The sequence below is a fragment of the Crocodylus siamensis genome, chromosome 9 (genome assembly GCF_052110815.1).
Source record: "Crocodylus siamensis isolate JL-2025a chromosome 9, ASM5211081v1, whole genome shotgun sequence".
Taxonomy (NCBI): Eukaryota; Metazoa; Chordata; order Crocodylia; family Crocodylidae; genus Crocodylus; species Crocodylus siamensis.
The window spans coordinates 58,349,262-58,368,745 of record NC_143403.1 but is presented as its reverse complement, the minus strand read 5'-3'; the positions used below and the strand labels follow the sequence as shown (position 1 = coordinate 58,368,745).

The 19,484-nt window shown below is 53.7% G+C and overlaps 1 protein-coding gene across 1 annotated transcript in view; it reads left to right on the top strand.

Moving 5' to 3' along the window:
* The first annotated feature begins 12,787 nt into the window (after nucleotides 1-12,787).
* The window catches only part of LOC149857697 (carbonic anhydrase 15-like), a 29,547-nt gene continuing 22,850 nt past the window's right edge, over nucleotides 12,788-19,484 (top strand). Inside the window, exon 1 of the mRNA XM_090062729.1 lies at nucleotides 12,788-13,066. Coding sequence (XP_089918855.1) covers nucleotides 13,000-13,066 — 67 coding nt within the window. The 5' untranslated portion in view covers nucleotides 12,788-12,999. The remainder of the gene's footprint in view (nucleotides 13,067-19,484) is intronic.

Sequence of the window (19,484 nt, the reverse complement as noted above, 5' to 3'; positions counted from 1 at the left end):
TCAAGGACTGGGAATACAGCCTTGGAAACGGCTTGGATACGTGGTGACAGGAATGAATTCCCCTGCACAGAAATTACAACAGAACGGATGGCCCCGATCTCCGTCAGCAGAGTCCGCAGAAACGAGATGTCTGTCTGGGAGGAGTTGAGGGGGGCCAGAAAGGAAGGACTGGGGGGGGCAGGGGTCCTCCCAACTGGTTAATTGGTTAAGGGAAGAACTCCAAGGAGGTTTGGATGGTGGGACGGCTGTGTGAAATGTCCTGACAAAGACATTGTAAGCTTGTCAGCAGTTAGGCCTACATTATTTGACTTAAGTTGCATGAGTCCTTCCATCGGGGATGGGCTGTTCAGACTAGTGCCATTTTAGGTGCTCTTTGGCCGGTGGCTTGAACCACACGAAAAAGGGTTTGATATAACAACTGCCTTGCAGGAAGCTTAAACAAGGGAGTGGGTAAGTGCTCCTCAGCTTGGTAAAACCAACATGCTAGAGATCACTGCTGAAAACTCATGGACCCCTGTGATAAGTAGGGATCTGGGTGTTCTGTTTGCCATGGAAAGACACAGATTTTTCTCCTTTTTAAAGGAGAAAAATGCAGGAAACTGCAGGCTTTTCCCTTGAAGGCTGGCAGACTTCCAGATTTCTGCACTGGCACAGTGGGCGTGGGGCTGCCACTGGGCTGGACCAGCTCCGGGCAGGCATGGGAGGGAGCATTGCACCACCGTGGCTGCCATGGCCGCTCTCCACTGCTGCCTGGTGCACGTGGCGCCCCCTGCAACCTGTTCCCCCAGCCCCAAGCAGTAGCAGGGGCACAACTGCTCGCCACCACTGCACGTCACCTTGGCGGTCCTGGCAGAGCAGCCGTCCCTCTTGCACTGGGTCCTGCCTGCTGGGCTGTAGGGGCAGCTCCTGCCTGGAGCTGGTCAGGCCCTGATACAGCCCCACGCCCCACTGCATGGGTGCAGAAAACTGCCTCCCCTGCCCCTCTGAAATGTTGCCTATGGCAGCCCCCCTTTCCCCACACACCCACCCCCTTCCTCATGCTGGGGGACTGGGGATAGGGGACTGGGTTAGGAGTGAGGGGCACCAGCAGTGGGGGGGGTGGGGGGGCTAGCCACAGCTGGTCTTGCATCCTGGTGAGTGAAGGGGGCAGGGGGAGCTCTGATTTCTTCATGATAAAAGACTAAAGTGAATGCCAAAATATATAGGTATTTAGAGTTTATTTCATTATAATGATTGAGATAGTGGTAGGTTTCCAAATTGCCTTAACATTGTAAATATATCAATAAAGCATTGTGTTCAACTGATACTTTATATATAGTGGCGTTTCATATTAATCATGGAAAAATGCCATTTTTCAGGTTTTTAATCGGAGACTTCGGGATTTTTAAACAGAGAAAACTATGATGAGGCTGAGCAGAAGCTGTACAAGGGGATTTCCCAGAAATGGATATGGCAGACCTACAGGCTAAAATAGTGACAAGGGGAGGCTGCGTTTGAAGGTGAGGAAAAACAGGGAAACATGCCGAAGAAGCGGGGCAGAAGCCAAGGAAGGACGTGGTCATGAAATAGCAGTGGGAACAGGGCCTGGAAAAAGTTGAGACGCTGCTCTGGGCTCAGGGGTAACTAGAAACGGATTTCGAACCTGCGAGCACAACGCCTGGTTCCTTCGGCATTCGGCGCAGTCGGACTTTGTGTGTTCTCTGTCAAAGAATGGGTTTTCCCAGAGGAAATGCGTGACTGTCACCAATTTCTTCTTCTAAAGGGGCTGATGCAAGGCTTCAAAGGGATGAGCCCTGGGAAGTGCCTCTGCACTTCATCTTGCTCCGTGCTCGCTCAGAGAGATATAGAGGCTCACTTCGACTCCCTGCTTCTTCCTGTTTGCTGCCGATATAGTGCGAGAGATGGAAGAGGCCTGTGTGTGCCCTAATGAATGAGTACAGCAGGACACATTAGTGAAGGCACTAATAATAGCCAGGCAGAAAACCCCAGCTTCCCAATCAATAGCAGCGGGATTTCAGAGCGGTGCTAAGAGGGAATTGTTCTCATCTCCTTTATCCTGCCTCACCCCTGTGCCCTGGAAACCTTATAGAAGGGGCTGAGATCTGAATATCCCGCCCATGCATCAAGATAAAGCATCACCCACCTCAGGTTGGGAAACTGAAAGAGCAAATGCTTCCAGTCTAAGAAGGGGCATCCCTTTTGGCTTCTATAAATGGCCTCTTCCCCTTGCCCAGGGGCTGCTCGGACCCCTCCTGCCCTGGGCCGATTGATTGCTGCATGCTGCTTGGGGGATGGTGGCGCCCGTCTGACCCTATCCCTTGTGTGCCCCTGCCACTGCAGGGCCTTTCCTCATATGATTCATGTCGTCTGAATGCACAGAAAGGAAGCTGCTGTCACCATAGAAAGCTTTGTCTGCCTAGGGAGCGAAACCCTCAATTAGCAGCAGGTGGGGGTAGGAGCGCTCACAGGCAGGCTGGCTTTGGCTCCTCTTTGTTGCTTGTGGGCTCTTTGCCAGGGGGAATGCCTTGCTTATTTAAGACGTTATTTAAAGCCCTAGCTAGACTGGTGCATCCCTGTCGGAGGATGGTTGGGGAGCGATGAATGCCAGAGCAGGGTGTGTGGGGCCAGTGGCTGAGGAAGTGCAGAGGAGGTGGCTCATGACTGAAAACACACCTGGGTCTCCTGTAAGCAGAGTTGCATTTGCAGGATGGGCTGAAGCTGCCAGTCCCTAGGCCGTGCGTGTCGCCGACTTGGGCGATGTCTGCGAGTGTCAATAGCGACTGTGGCCAGAAGGTAACAGGCTGACAAGCCTCTGGCCAGCTTGTGCTGTTTTATAGGAAGAGCAAAAGGCATGCACGCACCTGGGAGGGACCTGCTGTGCCGCCCGGATTGCTCCACCTGCCAGTGGGGAGGGGACTGCGAGCTGGCCCCAGGCAGTGTCTGATGGCCAGCCTGTTTCTGCCTGGTCTCTGGGAGCCCCCAGACGCCAGCAGTTTAATCAAGTAGCAGCAGCTCAACTGAGAGGTCCCCATCCCAGGAAGGCGGGAGACCTGAGCTGGGCGCTGTTGGTGTCACAGGGCCAAGTCCTGTTGAGGCAGTGTCTGCTATGGGGCACTGCACACATCCTCTGAACGGCAGCCTGTGCTGCTGGAGGCCCAAAGAACCAGGACAGCTGTTCAGATGCTGAATACCCCTCTGCTGGGGGGGAAAGCTGTCCTGTTAACCCCTTCCCTGCTGTTGCTGGTCTCTACATGTGTCCCGTCAGCGGAGTGAAACCAAATAGCTGATGAACCAGGCCACAGGACAATTCATATACCCAGTGCAGTCCCAGCTGTGTTTATTCAGCTGCAGGAGTGGGCTCCGCAACCCCGAAGCGGGCCACTTCTTAAATTGCCAGATTTTCCCTCTTTGCAGGGGACTCAATCGCTGGTGGGTGGTGAGTGGCATGTGGGGATCGGCTTCAGCTCAGAGCAGAAGAGACGGTTGTGCTAGCTGTACTGCTGAGACAATTAAACCTTCCTTCCTTTCTTTCTCCCTTTGACAGCCAGAGGCAAAAACAAAAGCAAGCAAGAGACAGCAGCCCTGGGTGAGCTGTCTCAATCCTGGCCTATAAAGGGAACCGCAGTGCTTGCCTTTCCCAGGCTGTTCCATGCTGGCATCGTACCATCGCTTTTCATCCTCTCCACAGCGAGCTGCCGCTGGCTTAAACTGCAGAGATGCTTCCTGAATTGATAAAGGAAGCACGAGGCTTTGACACGGGCAAGGTGAGCTGCTTAGAGATGGCAGTCATGGCATGGACTCTCTCGCTGGGGATTTCTGAATGGAAGCAGTGTAGCCCAGGTGCCAGGAGACGGGGAAGGGTCAGCACTTGGGTCAAGGGCAGATTGGCTGCTGAATTTTGATGTATGCATGCGAGAGAGAGCAGGGGCTGTCTTCTGAAGAGCAGCCTGTTGCTGTGGCTCAAAGCAAATAAACCTGCTCTATTTGAAGGAAATAATAATAATACCCTGCCTGCTTTCCCTTTTAAGCTGGGAGGAAAGCACAGAGGGGAGCAGTCCTGTTTTAACTTTCTTGCCTACCGGATCATGCACTTTTGGCCATCGTGCCACCTGCGCTGTGCTAACTGTTGAATTGTAGGCCTGTGCAAAGTGGCTAGTATTAGCTTCAGATTTGGATTTGGGGACAGTGATTCAATTCAGTGATTCGAATCGCTGTCCTGAATTGATTCAGAGATTTGGCTGCTGCCAAATCAGCCAGGCCAGGCCCACCCCCCGCCTGCTTTCCCAACCCGGCAGTGGCTGCCCTGCCTGCCCCAGCTTGTTTAAAAAAACAAAAACAAAAAAAAGCCCCGACTCAGTGGGTGGTGCTGGGCAGGGGGGTGATCCCCACCGCTCCCCCACACTGTCCCAGCCCCAACATCATGGCTGCCCCACCAGCCCCAGCTCTTTAAGGAAAAAAACCCAAGAAACCCCCCACACTTGCTGTCGATCCCCGCTACCCCCTGCTGCCCAGCCCCACATGGGGAGCTCTGCATGAGCTCCCCAAAGCCCCAAGGCCACTGCAGGAGCTGGTGTCTTGGGGTTTTTTTCTTAAAGGGCCGGAGCTGGGGTGGGTGCATGGGACAGCCATGGCAGGGGGTGGGGGGGGCTTGTGCAGAGCCCCCCACACAGCATGGGGCAGTGGGGAGCAGCAGGGGTCACCCCACTACCAGGCAGCACCTGGTGAATGTCTTTTTTTTTTAAAGCACTGGCAGCTGGGGTAGGCAGAGCAGCCATGGTGGGGCTGGGGGGCAGGCAGGAGTTGGAGCTGGTAAGTAGGGGGCTGGGGGAGGGGACCATGAGGGGACCCCTGCCAGCCCCTCCAAGTCCAGCTCCCTGCTGCAGCAGGTGGGGACTGTCTGAATCATCGAAGGTTTCCAAATCTTTTTCCAAAGATTCGGAGAGCTACGAATCAATTCGGACTCTTTTTGATTGATCCCGATTCAATTCGGATTCAGAGATTCAGCTACCAAATCGGGTCAAATCTCCTCTGAATCAAATAAGCACCCAAAGCTTTGCAAAGTCCTACTGAATTGCCCTCTGCTCTTAGGCTCGATTATATGCACCCTTCAGCCCCAGTAGAGCTTGCCTTTTTATAAATACTTCTTTTTTTCATAAATGGTTTGGGCAAAGCTTTTGGCAAGGCAGTTCAGGTATGGAGGGAGAGAAAGAACAGCACGATTCAGCCTTGCCCCTACCTCCTCTCTCCCAAGCCCAGTGGTCAGGGCCCTCACTTGGCTCAGGGGAGACTAGGGCCTGCCTAAGGGCAGGGAGGGATAGGTCTCTACCGATGTCTACACCACTCTATGGGATTGTTGGGGGAGGGACACTCATGAGCACATGCGGTCCCCCACATGCTTCTGCTCATGTGCACCAGACACCGAAACATGGCGGAGAAGCTGCTCAAGAGGCAGCTATAGGGGAATGTGCCCGGAGCAGATCTGCTGCATCACTGGGTCTAGTGTGCATGTGCCGGAGAAGGTCGGGCAGGGCCTGCTCCGGGACATCTCTTCTTTATAGTAGCTCCACTCTGGGTTGTGTTCTTGTTCCTACTCGTATAGGAAACCAATGGCAGAACCTGGGATTTCTCCTGAAGCAGCATGCTATTCTCCAGCGGAGCCCCAGCCTGAGGCACCGAGTTTCTGGCAGGGCAGAAACAGCAACATGGAAACGCATGTGGGTTTGGGTCCTAGAGACCTGAGGCTGTTCAGCTAGGCAGGTAAGTCATTTGTGTGCAATTGGGTGGGACCTATTTCTGGGGGCAGTGGGGCAGTCATGGAAGATGTCCCACTCTCGCTGACTCCTGGTGAGAGGCAGGAGGCTTTGGGACAGTTGTATGGTTGGAGTCTGTCCTTGGTGCCCAGCAGCATGCCTAGCCTGGAGCTGCAGGCTGGGCGCTCGCTTTTGTATGAGAGCAATTCAATAAGGCTGATGACGCTGCTGGAACAGCTCCGGTCATGAAGCTCAGAGCTGAGGTGAGACTGACTCCTCCAGCTCAGTAGTGCCAAGAGGTTGGCGGCAGCAGCAATAGTGGGCATGCAGAGGCTTTGGCACTCAGGTTAACCCCCACTAGGGCTGGGGAGGTAATGCTTTAGGCTTTCATGCTTTCCTGCCCTCAAAGGGTTTTGTAGCCACAGGCTTCTCCCCAGGGGCTCTCGGGAGTTAAGTCCAGGACTGAAGTAGCTGGAACTGGCTTGTTTCCTTCTGCCCCAGAGACCCTCCTCCCCTCTGGAAGTTAGCTCCGGTTTGCCCCATAGGATTTTCAACCTGTGTCCTGCAGACCCCTGAGGGTCCTCAGACTTCGTCCAAGGGGTCGGCAAAAGATGACTATGATCAAGCAAAAGGTATGTGAATACCCACACTCTCACGTTTTAAAGGGATCTGCACCTTCACTGACATTTCTCAGGGGTCTGCAAAGCACTGTTGAAAGCCACTGCCACAGGGAACCAACTGAGAGCACTTCACCTGGTTTGGCTTGACTGAAGTGTGGAGAAACCACAGAGACCATGCCCTGGGAGCAATGCAGCCTGTGGTATTTTGAGTGTTTCCTGCATTCCCCAAAGTGGAGGCCTTCCCATGCGGTGCATGGCTTGGCCACTGCAGTAAAGAACACCTCGGTTTCTGAGAGCACTCAGGCTGTGGGGAATGGCGGGATCTTTAATTATCAGGAGCAACTGGGAAAAGTGGAGGATAAAAAAAAAAATCCCATTTTCTTGTCACCAAACATCTATTTTTAGCCACTAGCAGCAGACCTCTTCTGCTCTCCCAGCCTGACAGGATGTGCCAAGCCCTCCATCGTGGCTACGCCAAGGAAGATGTTCTGAGCCATCTCCGCGCAGCAGCATGAGTCAGCTCCATCCTTGACTCAGTGCTCAAGGCTCTTACAGCCTTTCTTTGCTGCAGTCCCTGCTGTGCCTGCAACTCTCACAGCTTTACAGGAGCTGGCTCTGGTCGTGCCAGCACTGTCTCTGCTGCAGCACCAGGCTGCAGAACCCACTTAAGGAGCTGGGTGAAGAGTCAGGTTGTTCTTCTGCTACCTTGGGGTCATCTTCTCGCATCTCTACACATTTAACAGTGCATATTTCCTGCGTGGAAATGCCTTTACTATAGATGGACAGATGCTCATGTGCTGAGGGTTAAACAAGCCAGGCATGTCTGACAGGCTAGAAAGAAACCCCCCTCAGCTCCCCATCACTCAGCGAGCTCACTGGGAGTATTTGCTGGCCTCACTGTGTAGTGAGCCTTCCCCATGGTAGTTGTGCCTTGTCACATTGAAGTCATACACAGGAATTGGCAAACAAGTGGTTTTCAAAAGAAATGGGTCCCTATGTCTGCTAAGCAGACCTGTCTCTGTTCAGTGCAAGCATCTCTTCCTGGCTGAGCTTCTCCAAGATAGTCCTGGTAAGGCTTCCTCACCCCCATTCTCAGTGGATTTGAGTGGCATGTGCTGTGCATGTGTGCACAGCCACAGCTACCTGCATGTACATGGGCCCATCCACCTCTGCACACATGTGCAATGACAACACAACAATAAATGGGCCACAGTGTTATATTACCAGGTGTTCACACAGGTTGCACAACTGGACACTTCAGCTGTGGTTGTAGTAGAGAAAAATGGCTACAGCTGGGCAGAGAAAAATGCCCTGCTTCTCAGAGGCCACTGCTCTTTCAAAATTTGGATCCATTCCAATCTGGAACAAAATGGAGGGGAGATAAAGGAAAATTAACAATTTTCTGTGAGCAGGGTTGGGGCCCTGGCCTAGATCTCCCTGCTCTGGGGCTGTGTCCCTGATGGTCTCCAGTAGAGCCTGGGAGCCCAGCAGGTGAGCTGCTGGGGAGCTGGGCATGTGAACTGGAGGGTTTTTGCTGTCCTGTCCACACCCAACAGGAGCACCATAAAATCCAAAAGGGAAAATGGCTTCTTTGCAGTTTTTCTGACTAGCTCTGTCTGTGACCCAGGTTCCACTCTCTGTGCCTTGAATAGTCCCTCTGGACTCATCCCTCACCTAAAGTAGGTGGTGGTGGTTTTGGAGGGGGCAGAGGGGTTTGAATTTGGCTTGTGATTGTTGGAGTTAACGGTCAAATGCAGGCAAGCGACACAAAGTTATGGTGCAGAGGCAAATGCGTACATGGGGAGCACAGCGCTTTGCACATATACCCGTGCGTGCAGAAGCATGCAGCCCAAGAGATGCATATACCTACAATGCACACAGCATTGATCGAAAGAACAAGATTTGCCTGGAAATTGTTTAGGAAACAGCATACTGTACACAGAGCATTTCTTACTGCTGTGCGCAGGGTTATCTTCCTCAGCTGCAGTGCTACTGAATCAATATACACATGCAGTGTAAAACCCTGTGGCCTTCGCCAAGCCAGTCATTGGCTTCTTTGCATAGGCCTGTAGAACAGGGGCTGAGGGAGAGTTTCTAGGGCACAGGTTAGAAATGCACTTCACGTTTTAGCTGTGGATGAGTGTGGCTGCTCACTCTTGAGTCTAGCTGCAGGTTGGATTTTGGCAAGGGTGGACTGACCAGTTTCCAGCGTAGCTCATTAAGCGGAAATGGCAGATGCCAGCTGCTTCGTCCCTGTTAAGCCGGGTGATCACTTTGCACATTCCTTAGACACAGGCAGATTTTCAGACAGGACAATTGTTTTACTTACCAGGTTTCTCCTATGCCAGGCTGAAATCAGGCTGTCCAGATTTGTGTGGGAGTCTTTGGTACAGCTGAAGAAGCCTCTATCTACCCCAGCCCACAATTGTTGTGAAGCTTGATTTGGGGAGTCCTCCACCCCACCTGATTTTGGTATGATCTACCCAAGACTCCTGATGGGCTTCTGTGGGAGCAGGCCTTTATTATCATGCAGTGGAGAGAGGATCAATAAAGTTAATAGCTCCTCTTCCTCCATCCAGTCTTGGGTTAGTACCATTGCAGCAAATGAAGCTCCAAGGATTTGCCCCAGGAGAGGATCTGACCCTGAGCCCTGTAATTTAAGATGATCTTGGGATGGCTGCCTGCACTTATGCCAGCTGCAGCTTGGCATCAGAGCTCAAGAGCTTCTGAGAGGAGCTCTTTCCCAGGCTCCCTTGGTACGAGCATCATATCAAAACTACCTTAGATGGGCTGCTATCAGTGATCTTACAGCACACAGCAGGGCAGTGGGGAGCTACAGCAACCCCAGTAATCTCCTTCACTGATGAGGGTACCCCACTCTAACCTGACATTATGGCCTCTGCCATTGTGGAAGTTCATGACCAGGAGACTGGAACAGATGAAGAGTTGCACCTGATCTCACCACCATCCTCCAGCGCAGCATGTAGAGAGACAGCTTTTCCAAGGGAAGACCACGACCTGCCCCATATGCTTGCGTTCCCTCCCCACAAGTGTGATGAAGGGCAGGCAGGGGAAGCAGCCCTTTGCCTTCTGCTGCCAAGGTGAAGGTTGCTGTTCTGCTGGCTGTGACGCCCTGTGCTGCCAACAGCCTCCCAGCACCGCTCAGCAGCGCTCTCCGTACAGTGACCCCAGAGCTTTGTGCACATGTGGCTTCATTCTCAAGCACATCCAGCCCCATCTTGCAGAGGGGGAAACTGAGGATGCAGGGACTTGTCCCTGGCCAAGCGGTGGCAGGGCTAGAACCAGCATTTATTGCCTGCTTCCCAGGTTCATGGTCTGACTGCTGGTTTGCATTGCCTCCTGGGTGTTGTGGGGCTGCCTCCTGGACTCAAACTTGCCACTGGTTCCAGTCTGGGCCCTTGGCCTGCAAGTGCTGGAGTGAGCTGGGCTTGTTTGCATCTCTCCCAGCTCAGTTCTAGTCAGTCAGTGGCTTGGCATCGTGGGCCAGGGTGTCCCTAAGGACTCCGCTTTCTGGTGTGTACCGATTCTCTGCCTTTTATTTTTGGCTTTTTTTGTGCCTTGGAACATTAAAAATATCATCTGCTAAAGGTTCTGTGAATGAGCAGAAACCGGCTGTTTCTTTAGCAGTGAAGTAAACACAAAAGCTTGAAGAAAACCTAATTTATGGATTGTGTTTTGTGTTCCCACAGAGCTCAGCCCCCAGCTTCCCTGCCCTCCCCCCCGCACCCAAGAAGCTAAATCCCACACTGCTGCTATGTCTGACCAAGAAATGACCTGCAGACTGTGAATGGGGAGCCACAAGAATGGCGGTGAGGCTGTAATTGACACGGCCGTGCCAGCGGGTGATCTCCATTCAGACTCCACAAGGGGCTGGCTAGCCTCTGGGGTTGGAAAGAGCTATAGATCCTTTGTTGGTGGTATAGGGCGGGCTCCCTTCGGGAATGAGCTAGGCAAACTCTTACTCCCTGGGCAGATTTGTTGTGCTCTAATCCTCCCGTCAAAGGGACAGAGAGGAGCTGGTGCCACAGACCAATTAGCACAGGGGTTTTCAACCTTTTTAAATAAGTGTACCCATTCTGACTCAATTTCAGCTCCTGTACCCCCTTATATTTTTGTTCATGTTTTTAAGGGGGGAAGGCAGATTGAGGCCCCTGCAGTGAGGGAGGGAGTGGGGTTGAGGCAGGTGCTGCACAGCTGGGGTGCGGATCTGGACGGAGCCACGAGCAGCTGGGGTGGGGGGCAGCTCCTGCTGCTGTGCAGGGCATGGGGGGGCATGTGCCCCAAGGTCTGTGGGTGGGCTGGGTTGCTCCAGGAGTGGGGCTGCAGCAGGGGCCAGGGCAGGGGCTGCCCAGCCAGGGCAGGATGTGGGACTGAGCCATTTGTGGGGAGTGGCTCCTGCTGCTACATGCATCCCTGGGAGGGCATGGGGGGTGACCCTGGATCTGTGCATGGGGCAGGGTGGGCTGTGGCCAGAGTGGCATTGGGCTCTTCCTGACGGGGTCTGGTCTGGACTGTGCTCGGGGCAGGCAGTGGTGGCACTAGGATGGGGGTTGAGGGGGCTATGGCAAATTCTGGAGTGGCTGCACCCCCTTCATAGTCTGCATGTGGGGCCATGGGAGGGGTGGGGGGTGGATCCTGCTGCTGTGTGCAGCCAGAGAGGGTATGGAGGGCAGCATGTGCCCCTGGATCTGCGTGTGGGGTTGACTAAGGCCGGAGAAGCTCTGGGCTCTTCCTGGTGGACGTGTGGGAAGAACAGGGGCTGGGCTGAGCTGTGCTCAGGGTGGGCAGTGGAGGCTACAGGAGGGGCTGCAGTCACTCCAGAATTTGTCATAGTCCCCCCCAACCCCGCTTCTTTTTGATGCTAGACCCCATGTCCAGGTCCTGGTACAGCCGCACACCCCCAGAGCCAGCCCCCACCCCACACATGTCCTTACCCACTTATTAACCCAACTCCACTCTGCAGCCAGCCTGTCTTCCCCCTTGTACATGGCCCCATAGCTCCCCTCCTAGGGATGCCTGACCTGACATCCCACAGCATGCAGGCATGGTCCTACAGCCTCCCTCCAAGCCCACGTGCAACCCCACGGTGCACCTCCCTCATGGGCCTTTTTCCTGGTACACTAAAGAACTAGCTCTGAACATGCTGGCTCCAGGATGGCAGCAACATAGCTGCATCCATATAGCACTGCTTCAAGGGTAATTAGCCTGCCTGCACTGCTGCACTATGGTGACTCTGCTCTCTGAGGTCTGAGGCAGCATGTGCAGAACGACCCAGTGTCCCATCATGGAGTTGCCTGGTGAGGTGGGAAGGGAATGGGCTCACCATAGCCCACTTGTGGGGAGGCCCTGCTCTGGCATACTCGGCACATCTTGCTGAGAAAGGAGCCATTCCTTGGCATGCCAGTTGGTAATTAATGTGAGGGACTCTGCCAAAGGCAGCTGTAGATACTGCTGCAACCTCAAACATGCTCAAACTAATGATGCTGCTGCTTGGCATGTCCAAGGGGCGTTTCATCCCAGGGCTGGAAAGTACTTCAGAAGCAGCTTTTTAATTAAACCTCACACACCCCTGTGAGAGAGGTGAATGAAGCTGGCACTTGCTGAGAGATGACGCAGCTTCCCTGAAGCCCCTGAGCAGAGCTGGGGGAGGCAGAGCTGAGAGTGGGAACCCAAGTGTCCTGCCTGTGGGAAGGAGACCGACATGGAGTAGAAAAGCAGGGAGATGGGCTGCGTGACCCTTGTTCCTCCATGTCCCTTGCCTGACATGGAAGTGCCTCTGTACCCAGGGTGTGCTGAGTATATGACAGAGGTGGCTCCAGCCTCAGAACGGGGCTGTGGGTCTAGATTTCAAGCAGCCCAGGTCCAGGCGCTTTGGTTCAGGCCTGTCTCTGTGCTAGTCACTCAGGGGGGCAGAGGCTGGCTGGGCAGGCGGGTGGGCCTGCGGGCTTCTTCCCCAGCTGGAGCTGCTAGCCACTCCTGGTGGTGTTCACTGCTGGATAGAAATGTTCCCTTCTGTGCTAATCCTGCCGGCTTGTGGCTGGTGCTTCTTCAAAATGCATCGTCTCCTGCGTGGAGGACCGAGCTGTGCAGTGTCCCTGGGGCTTCACGAGCCGTTCCAGCCCCTTCTGCCAGCTGCCTTAGACTCTGTGGTCCTTGGGGGCTGAGAACAGCCGGTCTTACCCGTGCCCTCTCAACCTCTCCTGCCATGTAGCTCTGTGCAAGAGCTGGGCAGGTGGCCTGGCATGTGGCAGCATGGGCCGTGCTGTCTGAGGGCTGGCACTTGCGCTCCTGTCTAGGAGGCAAGGAGTTAAAATTCAGCCCCAGTCTCCTTGTGATGAATATTTAACAGCAGTGCACAGGCAGGAGCTCAGGCTTTCTTTTGCTGTCTTGACGGCTGTGGCTGGTAAAAAGCCTCCTCGTGTTGGAGCAGAGCAGCACAGCCCTGGGGCTCGCTGCAGAGGAGGAGGAGGAGGAAGGTCGGCTTTGGAGAAGCAGAGCGGTGCTCCCTGGGGGAAGTGGTGGCAGAGGGAAGCTGAAGACACGCGTGCCTGGGGCCATCTGTCCAGCCCCGCTCTTCTCCCTGGCACTGGCCGTCCTGTCTGGCCAGCATGAGAACGCAAGGACTCGGGCTAACTTTTATTACTTTGCCTCTTGTCATCCGCGCAGCCACGGGAGGTGAGCTGGCAAACGTGCCATTTCTCTTCTCTCCCCCTTGGGTGTGGGCTTTGCCCTGCACACAGCCTGCCTGAGACGCAGGCGAGGTTGGGACCCCCGCACCCCGGGCCGTCCCCACTGGTGTTGGGGGGGTGGCTGTTTCTGCGGCAGAGCGGAGATGACACGGGGATTTCCTTCTCGGGGCTGCACTGGAAACCTGTTATCTGGTCCATGCCAAGTCTCAGACTCCTCCAACCCTCCTCTTCTCGCTCCTCCAGGCTGGGGCAGGCAGTTCTTCACCTTGCTCTCGCGGCCTGTCTGCCACCTCCCTCTCCTTTGACCCATCTCTGTGCATCTGTTGTGAGCCCACTCCTTATGTGGGGCCAGACCCGGCTGTGGTGCGCTGTGCTGGGCGTCCAGGCAGACTTGGGAAAACTCTCCCTGTTTAACACCCGCATAACTGGTCAGGGGATCTACCCATCAGATCTCACCCTGGCAAAACTCTCCCTGAAGTCCCACGCAGGTCAGTCAGCAGGATGGGCTATGGGCCAGCAGTCAGTGGGAGCCTTGCCAGGGTAAGAACTGAACAAGGAGTTGCAGAGCTGGCTCTCCTTCCTCCCAGGTGCTTGTGATCGAGTCCCTCGGGGAGATCTCCTTAACCCACAGCAGGTCTGGGAGTGATCCAGAGGCCTGGCTGGGTGCTGCCTCGTGGGAACTTTCCTTCTGCCTGACAGGCAGCTCCTCGCAGGCTCTGCACTTTCCGTATCCCTGGCCCCGTGTGCTGCTGTTTCCCCTCCTCTTCTTTTGGCTTCCGACTTGGAGGGCTCTAAAGCTGAGGGGCGAGGGGCTGCAACATGGCTCTTCTCCATTGCAGTGTGTGTGGTGTGGGGCAATGGGAGCAGGGAGAGATTTGAAATCTGCAGGACTGGCTGTCCTCTTCTCTGTCATTGTGGCAAGCTGCCACCCGTGTCCCCTGTGAGGGGGCCTGGCTGTGAGGTTCGGGAGCCTTCCTCTTGAAGGTGTCGGCTCCTAGCTCCTCCTCCTGCTCATTGCAAGAGCTCAGGACAGTGGTCCCCCTTCATGGGGCATCCTTGCCTCAACATGTCCTGCCTTTCCTGAACCTCCCTGACCAAGGGGAGGACACGGCTCACATCCCAAGCACCCACCACCCCGGAGACCCGCTGAGGGTGCCTGGAAGTGCTGTGCTGGCAGATGGTGGCTGGCACTAGATAATGTGAATGAGATGCGGGGAGCAAGAGCATGTTCCTGCAAAGTTGCCTCTGGTTTATGGCACAGGCTGTTTTCTGCCAAACATGGGGAAAGGCTGGAACTGTGTCTAGAGCTTTATTCTAAGTCTGTTGAAAGTGGCCAAATTCTGCTCTTGTGGCCAGCGGCATAAATGCAGAGGCACTGTGTTGCAGTTGGTGAGGATTCACCTGCAATGAGGCATTCAGGGGTTTGGCTCATTCTCACAGTGGGTAGTGCTGGCTGGGTTTCCTCTGGAGTTGCACGTCAAGGGGAAACGGGATGGATTTGCAGGAGGCTCTCTGCTGTTCTACCTTCTTCAGCGAGGTCTGTTCTTGGCAGTCACAAGCCCTAGCACCCTCCTGGCCATTTGCTCTGGGGAAAGATGCTCCTCTAGCCAAGGCAGAGACCTCGCTTTTGCTCTAGGTCTGCTGCCAACTACTTATCTGGGGTTAATCACTGAGGACCCAGATGCTGCGTAGAGCTCTGATCCCATCTCTCCTCCCTCTTCCCGAGCTCCTGGAGAGCAGGATCCCCTTGCCTCTAGGGCTGCTCCTGCCAGTTTGGGCCCAAGGCTTTGTGAACTGTGTGCAAGGTGATGGCTTCACAGGACACTGGGCCCAAGTCCAGCGCAGGCAGCACTGTTGTGAGCTCCTCCCAGTGTCCCCCCAGTGTGCTGCTGGCTGGGGGGTGGGGGAAGGTAGGGTAGCTCTGTCACTGGAGCCCACCCATGGCTTATCTACTGGTACTGCCAATGGGGTTGAGCTGACAGAGGTTACAGGGGCTTCCCTTTACTAGGGCCAGCTACGCTGAGACCTCCAGCTTGTTCTGTTTAAGCTGATGGCTGGTAACAGCCCACGTATGGCCCTGCCAACCTGTATGGAATTGAACCAGTGGGCTAGGGTCGAAAGGAGCCATATCCTATTACAAAGCCTCTGAGCCATTCAGCAGTGTCAGTTCTCTTTATTGCACGTGCGACTGCTATCTGAATGGTGCAGCAATGGGGTTTGCTCTCTGGCCAATTGGCCTGAAAACCTGCAAACCTCAAGGTAATGCACCAGAACTCACATTGTTGTTGGGACTGTGGGATGCAGGGACCTTGTGAGCCAGTTGCTGACCCTTGGCAGGGCTGCTGGACCATGGCAAGGAGGTCCAAGAGGCCTGGAGATTCTACTTTGTGCCTTTTTGCTTCCTAGTGACCCATCCTAGGTGGTTCATGGTGTGGGCCTGCACTGCTGCTAGTCATGAAACAGGTACAGCAAGACTAACAGATAACTCCAGAGCCTGCTGGAACTGGCGTGGTGCATTCCCTCTAGCAGTGCCAGCAGCCACCCACCCACTTGCTGCTTGCAAGTTGCCCCCTGCAATGTGCTCATGGTGAAAATAGTTTAATAGGGCCCATGGTGCAGTGCTGCAGTTTTCAGAGCAAAACTGAGGCCATCCAAAGCTCAGGAAGCATCTATGCTGAGCTTTCGTGCTTAGATTTGAGAATGAAAATCACCACTGGGGGACTCCACAGAAGAACCTTTCCTAGAGAGAGATGTTCTCACCCCAACAAAGCAGCAGCAAGAATGCGACTCTCTGGTAGCATGCCAGACAGATCCTAGGGGGACTCAATTTCCTAGGTTTCGGCTTACCTGATCTGCACGTGCAAATGAACATTTACTTTGCCTACCTGCAGGTCTTGTCGCATGCAAATGCACATGTCTAGAAGTGCTGCAAGAGCATGAATGGAGATGGATTCAGGCCAGGGTTATCTATAGTGCACCTCAGGGTAGTTCCCAGAGGGACCTGACTGGCTTTCGTGACCTGTGAAGATCTGTAGGAAACCAGGAGCCAGTCAGAAGGAGGGCCTGGTTCTGGCCAGGGCAGGTGAGATTTGACTGTGCATGTGCCAGGTGGGTAGAGGGAATTAATTCTTATGGCATCCCAGGTAGAACAGCTTGAAGCCTACGGCAGCAGTGCCTAGAAGCCGTGTTGGGTGGTGCTTTGGATTCCTGTCTAGACCGGCCAGCACAACATACTCGCTCAGCAGGTGGAAAGTATCACGCTCATCTTCTGTCCCTAAATCAGAAAGACAGCATCCTCACCCAAAGCAACCCAAGACAGATGACAGTGGGGGGGATCCCAAGGGCCTCTCTGCTTTAACTGGGTCAGGTGTGAGTCATGGGGGCTGGGCACATTCCCATCTCTGTCTTGGTGCTAGGAGCAGGACTTAGCCCACAGTTTGTGTTTTTAGATAAGGCAGGGTTGGTGTAGGCTACCTCTGTGCATCACTTCAGTCTCTGTGAGCACAGCTACATGAGAGAGGGCCTGTCAGTACTGTGCTGATGCACAATATGCAAGCAAATCCAAGGTCCTGTGATATACATGTCTAGGGATGGGGCTTCTAATTAGTGACATGGCAGATTTATAACAATGTTGCAATCACTCAAGGGAGGGCTTCATGTTCCCTCTCACCCTGACCCTTATCTTGTCCCTCCTTCCTCATGTACCATCCTAGTGCTCCCTGACCAGGCTGTGCCTACTTCTGTCTGTCTTTCTTGCATGCAATGGCTCCCCAAGTGTCGCATCATTGGACCATATCTAGACCTATGCCCAAGCAGAGAAAGCCGGGAGTGGGAGGTCAGTACTCTGAGGCCTGGGGATGCTGGAGGAGGGATGGGGGAAGGGCATTGCTGACTTATTCTGCATTCCTGCATTGTGAAGGGCTGTGTTCCCTTGTCACACCGAGGTCAGGCATTAAACGAAGCCCCTGTTAATTGCTCCACTTTGCAAGGCTCAACTTGTTAGCAAAGGGAGCAATTACAGCTGTGCCTGTGGGGGTTTTGCAGCTTCATTGCAGCTGGCTCAGGGCTTACGGGAGGGGGTTATGATATTAAGGGCAGATGGCAGGGGGTGTAGTGCATTGGTTGGGGCCACCAGGTGCCCTCTGTATGGGGGCTGCCCTAAGTGGCCTTGGGCGTGTTCACATTGCGTGTCTCTGCCCTACCTGTTTTCTTGTGGAAATCCAATACAGCGCGTGACTATGGGGAGAGGGTGGGAGGTGGATTTTGACAGCACTGCATCCAGCAGTTGATGAATTTTTTGGAGTGTAGGTGGGGCAGGGGGAAGGTCTGGGGGCATAAATGTTCGTGGCTCCAGGCTACAGCAGGGGAGATGTGAACCCTACTGTGTGGAGCAGGAGGCTGTGACCCCAGAAGGTCCTGACCACTCAGACTTGGAGCACTAGTTGCTGCTGGTGGGGGATGCTAGAGGAGGCGGAGATGTTCGAGGAGGCGCAGGGCTGCATGGTGGTAATGTCGTGGTGAGAGGTGAAGGACAGCTGGCTCCAGAGGCTGTTCAGTGGGAGTCCTAGGTGTGAGTAAGGGCTCCCAAGCACAGGGTGATCATGTCTCTCTCCCCTGTGGTCTTACCTCCTTGTGGCTCTTGTACTCAGGATGGTCAGTTCTAGCTGTGGTGACACTGAGGGGGGCAGAGGAAAGGGATTTATAATCTGTTATCCTCTGCAGGGTACTACCATCTCTGAAGACAGCAAAGTGTCCAATGAGTTTGGCCTCACGGCCCTGTGCTGAAGTAAGTGAAAACTTGTTATCCTTGCCTGACAAATGGGGAAACCGAGGCACACAGTAGGGAAAGATCACGCATAAGCTCTAACTATATGTCCGCAACTCCTTGGGTTTTGACGCTATCTTCTGTAAATGTGTTCCTGAGTGTCCTGTTGAAGATTGCATGGCAAGCCAGCAGCAGATGGGAGCGGTACAGAAGGGTTTGACTCCCAGGACTGACAACAAACCAATGCTGCTTCTTTCACCAAGACAGTGTTTGCTTACTACTGCAGTGGGTAGAGCTTCCCCTCCAAAGGGATTGCCTCTGAGTGGAGGGGAGGGGGAAGGGCAGCTGCATCTCGCTGGGGATGGGTAGAAGCAGGTGTGTAGTTGTTTGGTTTTGGATATGGTCAGACTCCAAACCTGTATGTGCAGATGCAAAGAACTCAGATGTCAGCATTTCTCCCAAGCCGCTGGACTCTTCACTGTACCAACAGAAATCCACTCCCACACCTGGCTCAGGAGCCATCACATGGGTGAACACCTGAGGGTGTGACTGTATTTGAAGAGTAGCTATCAGTGGTTTGCTGTCAGACTGGAAAGGGGTATCAAGTGGGGTCTGTCCTGGGCCCAGTTCAATTGAATATCTTCATTAATGACTCAGATGATGGAGGACAGGAGGAAAATGTGAAACAATCTCTAGGCAAACTGGAGAAATGGTCTGAAGTAAATAGGCTGCAATTCAACAAGGTTATGTGCAAAGAACAACACAGGGGAAGGAATAATCCACTGCATACATCCATAATGGGGAACAACTGGCGAGGCAGTAGTTTTGTGGAAAAGGATCCGGGAGCTATAATGGATCCCAAACTGAACATAACTCAACAGTAGTGTACTGTTGCCAAAAAAGAGCCGATGTTTAATTGGGTTGTATTGACAGGAGGGTTGTTTGTAAGACCTGCAGAGTAATTCTTCCCTGGTACTCAGCCCTGGTAAGGCCTCAGATGAAGTGCTGCTTCCAGACATGGGCACCCCACTTTAAGAAAGATGTGGAGCAGTTGGAGAGAATCGAATGAAAAGCACTAAAACTGAATTGTTTAAGAAACTATGGGGAAAGAACTGGAGAGATTTGATAACAGTCTTCAAATGTGTGAAAGATTACTGCAAAGAAGAACATTATCAACTCTTTTCCATGTCGATTGGGCATAGGACAAGAAGTAGTGGGCTTAAATTCCAACAAGGGAAAATCAGTTAGGCTTTAGGCAATCATGTCCAACCATGAGGTTAGTGAAGCAATGGGATAGATTGCCTGGGGAGTCTATGCAATCTCAATCATGAGGTTTTTAACCTCTGTTGGGAAAGGTTTAGGCCTAATTGACTCAGCCTTGCAGCATGGGGTTGGACTAGAAGACTTATCCAAGTCCCTTCCAGCCCTGTTTGCTGCGATGCTGTATGTGGGAAGCTGGAGAATTACTGTGCTGTAGAAGTTTGTGTAGGGCCTCAGAGCTTTGCGCAGAAACAAATCAGCGGGAGCAACTAATTGGGGGAAAGACACTGCAGCCTTGGGGACTGAGTTACAGTTTAGCTGTAGTAAATTAAAAAATGATGAATATGGAGCTGTGCACTGCCTGCCACCCAGCCTGGCA